The sequence below is a fragment of the Triticum dicoccoides genome, chromosome 1B, assembly GCF_002162155.2.
Source record: "Triticum dicoccoides isolate Atlit2015 ecotype Zavitan chromosome 1B, WEW_v2.0, whole genome shotgun sequence".
NCBI classification, from domain to species: Eukaryota; Viridiplantae; Streptophyta; class Magnoliopsida; order Poales; family Poaceae; genus Triticum; species Triticum dicoccoides.
Window position 1 is genome coordinate 101180917 of NC_041381.1, and position 6852 is coordinate 101187768.

The 6852-nt window shown below is 41.3% G+C and overlaps 1 protein-coding gene and 1 long non-coding RNA gene across 2 annotated transcripts; both read left to right on the plus strand.

Annotated features, from left to right (window-relative positions):
* Nucleotides 1-501: 501 nt before the first annotated feature.
* Nucleotides 502-2999, plus strand: LOC119321672. The gene is made up of 4 exons (XM_037595255.1): nt 502-859; nt 943-1017; nt 1966-2472; nt 2556-2999. The coding sequence occupies exons 1-4, from the start codon at nt 626-628 to the stop codon at nt 2856-2858; spliced, it is 1119 nt and encodes a 372-aa protein (XP_037451152.1). The 5' UTR covers nt 502-625; the 3' UTR covers nt 2859-2999.
* A 3256-nt stretch (nt 3000-6255) lies between these two features.
* On the plus strand, nt 6256-6852 carry LOC119321701. Its single transcript, XR_005155153.1, has 2 exons — nt 6256-6459; nt 6521-6852. It is a non-coding gene; the product is annotated as an uncharacterized LOC119321701 (long non-coding RNA).

Genomic DNA, 6852 nt, shown 5'->3' on the forward strand with positions numbered 1-6852 from the left:
CGTTATAGCGCGCGCGCCGTTTTTGCGCGCCCGCTGAAGCGACCCGCCGCGTTGCGCGTGCGCTAAAACCGACTAATTTGCGGCGCGGCGCTAGTTTAGCGCGGCCGTTGGAGATGCTCTAATATATATTTTGTTCCCGTTTCATTGTTTATCATGTTGTTGAACGAACTGGGCTTCGTACAATTCAGCCCACGAAGAAAGCACGTAGGCGCCCGGAACTCCTTACCGGCGCTGAAGGCGCTGGCGAGGAGCTCTCTGAACGAATACCTTCGCCCGGTAATTAATTTGCGCAGCATGAGGTAGCCCATTGGGCCCCAACATGGGCTCGCGACGTGGCAGTGCCCCCTACCTACCTACCGCACACGTAACCCTAAAAAAAATGACCTACCGCACACGTCGTCGTTCCGGCTCAGGGCAAAGGAGGAGGCGACGGAGGCACGCCGGAAGTCCCGATAGCGCCGGCAGGCACTCCCCCGCCCCCGCCCCCGCCCCCAACTCATGTGGAGGATTCATCCGTCCGTCGGACTCCTAGCGGCCACCACTTCTAGCTGGGATTTGGGCATTTGATCTGATCACCCCAACCAAACTGTTTCGCCCCGTCTCCTCTTTCAGCCAGCCAACGCCGATGCAGACAGCCCGCGGAACTAGCCACGCAGCAGCGGAAGCTGTTGATCACGAAGATGATGCTACTCCCAAAGCCACAGGCGGGTCGACAACATCCCAAGAGGATGATGCTCCCTGCCGTGAAGACAACAGTAAAAGCGCCACAGATAGGCCTGATGATCCATGGAACCCTCCCCGCCCGCCTCCTCACCCCTCAATACTCGCCTTAACATGCCCTCATCAGTATAACATGAAGGTAAATTAACGTGCCCCCTCATGTTATGATGTTACTGCACTTCTTCTGGGAGTTGTTCTTGGCTGACAGTTCCTCTCTTTCAGTACCTGCGTCAGATTGCGGATTTCCTTTCCGAAGTCAGAGCCACCAACATAATCGTCCCGGACCGCACCCCTAAGGTTCTTCGATTACACCTGTGACCTGTCCATCGTTTCGTATGGTTGACATATCGTTTGAAATCTAATCAACATTCTTCGTGTTTTGCCTGCAACTTTTATTTCTAGCTTATCCTGTATCATGTATCCCATATTCCCATTCCTCCAGTTGTAATGTAAATGTAGCTTCCACCCCCAAACTCTTTCAAGGTTAAACCACCCAAATTGATCCCTCAACTATCAACTTTTTTGTATTACGCTATGCATTCATGCTACGGGTCTCCCGCATCATCAATTATCTTCAGGAAAAAAAATGTTAATCCATAGATAAGAATTATTCTAGATCATAGGCCCAAAAGCACACACGGTATATATTTTGTATGAAAAATAACTTTAATAATGAAAGGGAGCATTTAAATAACTCAAACTTCATGGAAATCAGAAAATACCGAGAATATGTTTGTCATTTTCTAAGTTTTATTTTTAACGTTTTTTTCCTAAAGTTTCAGATTTTCTGATAAACCAATGGGAACTTTATGAAGGAAATTTGTACATGCCAAAGATATGGTGAAAATACCGAGAATATGTTTGTCATTTTCTAAGTTTTAATTTTTACATTTTTTTTCTTTTCCCAAAGTTTCAGATTTTTTGATAAACTAATGAGAACTTTATGAAGGAAATTTGTACATGCCAAACACATGGCGACAATGTGACCTACACATAAACATCACGTTATTAAAAACTGCTTTCATATGGACAAGACCATTTTTTTTGAGGGACCAGCTTTTGATGTTTTAAAAGTTTAGGATGGAAAGTTCCACTTAGGAAACAATTTAGGGACGAAAAATACAAGTTTTCCGATTTCAATAATATAAGTTATCTTTATAGAATACAATTTGGTTGTTATGCTTAATTTGTTAGTTGGATAGCTGAACTGATTGATCTTCATCTTGTTTAAACATGGATATCTAGGAGACAATGCTAAAATTTTATGACATATTCGGCCATCTGGCGAATGTTCTAAGAAAAGATAGTGTTTCGGGCTTCCTCAACCTCTTCAAAAAGTATAGGGGGCACTTGGTTGCTGGATATGTCGTCACCCCACAAACCCTTGACCTGATTATTACAGAGAATGCCCTGCGCTGTGCTAAGTTTGTTTTGGAGGGGAAGGAGCCTAAGCTCCGTGGGATGCGCGCCAACCCCAACTACATGACCAGCCTCGGGTACTTCCCCCTCCACCGAACTGCCCAGACATTCTCCGCCGACATGGTTAAGATACTACTCCGCCATGGTGCATTGGCTAATCTACGCACCTCAGGTGAAAGAATCATCGAGGGCCTCCTGCCACTCCATGTTGCCATCGAGGACACTTGCCAGCATAAGTATCTGGAGGATAATCTATTAGCTGACGAGAGCTACAGGAAGGGGTATGTCGAGTACATCTACAAGCTCATACATCTGCTTTGCCTGCCTGAGATGGTTTGTATCAAGTCCCTCCTTACATCTGTTACTACTTTGGTTACATTAGCAGTAAAGAAGTTCTGTATTCATGTATTATGCAGAAGATCTTCTTGGACACCATTAGATTGCTTGCAGCTCACACGGATAATGTTGCTGATGAGCTCTGGAATTACATCGAGCATGGGAAGATTGTCCCTGCAGCTATTCTTCTCCTTGCAGCTCAAAGGCGATTCCGTAAGCTCAATGGTTTTGATACGATCAAGAACCGTATTGATGATTCTATATTGTCCATGATAAGGGAGGGGTGTGGATTGCAAATTGGTAAATATACAAGGCAGCAAAGCAGCGGAAGGAGAAGGAATTACGTTTCTATAATGCATTATTCCTTGTTAGGATACTTCTGAAATCTGGGGAAGCTCTTGATGCATATATTCAAACTCATTCAGAGGTATCATATTTTCGTTACATTGCAGCTTTAGTGTCTTGTATATTTGTTTGCTTCATTCTATTGAATCTTAATGTTCTCATATATTAAGTTTTGGATTTCGAGAACTCATGAGGCAATTGCACTTGCCAAAAAAATCGGGTTTGTTCTCTTCTGATTACAAAACCTGAGGATTGCATGAAGTTGAGGGTAGAAATGATCTGGTATGTATCCATTTAGCATTTGAGATGTGTAGTGATAGTTTAGTGTGCCTATATATATATATATATATATATATATATATATATATATATATACGGCTGCGCTATTGTAAGCGAGCGCGTATAATGCCTTAGCGTGCGCTCCGGCCTAATCGGGCGGGCGGGTCGCACCAGGAGTAGGCACATTTGTGGTAAAAGGGTTTGTAAGAAAAAGTAACAGACTTAATTTGGTTACCATGCATTGTTCGCGACGTCCTGATTCGTAGGTCGCTAATTTTTTGTAGTAATATAGATAGAAGAGATGGTAATGGATGAGAATTGTTTACCAAGCAATGAGATGGTTCGATCCCTTGGTCTGGTCAACATAGTAAATCAATTCCATTATGTAGTAACGAATTACTACATGACTTGTTAGCAGTAAAAAGGATGGAGTGGGTGGTAATAATGAAACAAATTGTTTTACCAACGAACAAATTAGAGATGCTTATATCCTAATGTGCATGGTAAACATAGTAAAACTAGGCTGCTATGTAGTAACGCATTACTGCATGTGCCTTTTGTTGAAAAATAACGACCCTGCTCTGTTAACACATTACTCCATTGTATTATGTAGTAACGAATTACTACATGCTCATTAACTCCCGGCAGTAAAATGATGGAGTGGATGGTAATGAATAAATTGTTTTACCAACGAACGGATTACAGATACTTCAATCCGAACGGATGGTAAACGTATTACTGCTATGTAGTAATGCATGTACCATATTGTAGTAATTATTTTTTACGAAGGAATGGAACTGGCAAAGCGAGTGGACCAGTATTGGTCGTAAACCATTACGGTGGAATTTTCACGACGCGCGCGCCCTTGCGGCTAGATAGCGCGTATTCTGGCCGGTTGGGTCTGGCCGGAGCGTACCCTAAGAAGTAATGCGCGCAGGATTAGTTTAGCAAGTCTATATATATATATATATATATATATATATATATATATATATATATATATATATATATATATATATACTAGCAATAGAGCCCGTGCGTTGCAACGGGAGAAAAAATAACACACACTCTTAACCCAATAACCATAATATGTTCATGCCCTTTATTTTAGCGAGGCATCATTTTTATGTTGCCGCTTATTCTCCTTCTCACCCTCAGTGGCCTCAGTGTTCACACAAACCAAAGTATGTTTGAATGTTGTTTTTCCCCTGCCAGTTTTTTCAGAGGTGCTCATGTGTGGTTATTGATGTTTTCTTTCGTCGCTTTATGATTTTAGTGGTTGTTTATTTGCAATCCAGATCGTCGCGGTACGAAAGAAAAACGGACGTGCCCTATAGGTTACAAGTTTACTTTTAAAATAATGTTTTAAATATTTAATAGGTAAAAATAACATCATATTCAAATTCTACATATATTTCTATTCAAATTTCATATATAACATGTTAAAATCGGAGTTACGGTTTAATAGATATGGATAATTAAGAAAAATATTTGTTTGACTTAAATATCTTTTAAAATAATATTTAAAAAATACTTAACAAACAAAATAACATCATATTCAGATTCTACACATTTTTCTAATCAATTTTCATATATAACATGTTAAAATCGAAGTTACGGTTTAAAAGATATGGAAAATTTAGAAAAACATTTGTTTGACTTATATATGATCGGCGGGTGAATTATCTAATACGCCAGGGGGGTTTCCGTAAAAATGTAAAATAACGGTTCGGTTATGACTTAAGTGTATACTGCGGGTTAATTCATGAAAAATGCAGGGAGTTTTCTGCAAAGGTGTGTGACGGATGGCCGAAATCCAATTTGCTTTATTATTAGGTAGAGATTAGGCTTGTGCGTTGCAATGGGAGAAAAAAATTATAATCTTCAATGGCCATAACCACATTTTGCTGCATCACCAAGATACACTATCACTCTCATTGTCGTCACATCGTGAACAATTTTTTAAAATCATGAACATTTTCTAAACTCGCCAATATATTTGAAATCGTGAACATTTTTCAAATTCTTGAACATCTTTACAAATTTTGAATGTTTTCTAAAATACGAACATTTTTTGAATTCATCAACATTTTATACTATCTGCAAAAAACACTGACAATTGAGATGTTTCTTAAAACATTTTTCTTGAATAGGCGAACATATTTTTTGGAAACTGGTGGAACAAATTTTGAAATTCATGTACATTTTTTTAATTTAATGAACATTTTGCTAAATTGCATGATCTTTTTTGAATCAGCATACATTTTATAAATCAATAAACTATTTTGTGAGTCATGAACTATTTTTAAATTTCTACGATATTTTTCATTTCATGAATATTTTTTGAAATGGCAAACTTTTGTTCAATTTCATTAACATTTTTAATAAAACAACTTTTATTAATAATTATGCACATATTCTGATTTCTTGAACATTTGTTTTCAAAATTGAGATTTTTTTAATATATGAACATTTTTTAAATCATGAAATTTATTTGAATCGACAAACATTTATAAGTTATTAAATATCTTATTTCAAAATTCGCATTTTTATTAGTACTAAAAATAGACTACGGGGCTATTTGTGGATTCACATAACAGAGTCGGACAGCCAAACTACTGAAAGTAGCATCACTAATAATCTGGGATGAAGTATCTACGACCGGCGCCACTTCAATGCTAGATTGCTAGTGAGAGGTCGCGTCGCTCTGAGCCGGCATGAATGCGATACGGGTGCTCTAGAACGGCGCTGATCATTTCAGGCGGATAGATGTATGGACAGGGGGTTGGGTGGGCCATGGCAGATAGAATCGAACGTGTCGGTGGTCCGGACGCCCGCAAAGTCCCAGGGTTTGTTTTCATATTGTTGGAAAATTAAGTTTGGACTGATACAGGCAAAATACGTCCTAACCGGACGGTTGCATGCACTTTTAGGGTGGACATTGAAGATGCCCTTACACGCTCTTTGAGAATTTCGTAATTCATTTAAAGCATTTATAAAATTATCATAATACTTTTTATTATGTTTTTTACTGGAAAGTTTATTTAATTTGGAAGATTATATTTCTCCCAATGTTTTATTTTTGCACTAAAAGCAGTACAACCATCAGGCCATCACGTGTTGGAGCCCAGCGGCCGGCACGTACACACATCAGGCCATCACTTTCTTCTCCAGCGCAATGCTTATCCATCCGTCTCCATTCAGATGCACTGCATCCCATCTCACTTATTCTCTCGCTCCATCTTTCCTTCTCATCCCAAACGCCGCAGCCAGTGTGAAGCCTCCAAAGTCGCTAGCGCCCCCACGTTCCACCGGAGCGAGGCGCCGCCGCCGGATCTCGTCCCCTCCCCCTCCCCCTTTGTGTGTCTCTCGCTCTTATTTTCTCATCTCGGTCTAATCTAATTCTATTATATGCATGCAGGCCGATGTGAAGCCAAGTCGCTGGAGCAGAGATCTGGAGCGCCTCGCCAGATCTCTCCTCTGCACCCCTGCCAGCCGCGTCAGGCTCCGCCTCGCTACTGGCGGTCTCTCCCCGGCAAGCCCATCGGCCGGTGAGAGTAGCTCACTCTCGATCCCCTTGTGCTCGCGCGCCACCAGGGGAGGATGAACCCCTTGCACCCGCGCCGACGACCTCTCCGATCGGCACCGTGCCTCGTCCCGAGCCATCGGGGCCGAGCGGCTGTAGCGGGCCAGAGGCAGCGCGTCTGGCAGCGACGACCTCTCCGATCGGTCCTGCTGCATCACGCCCGGCAC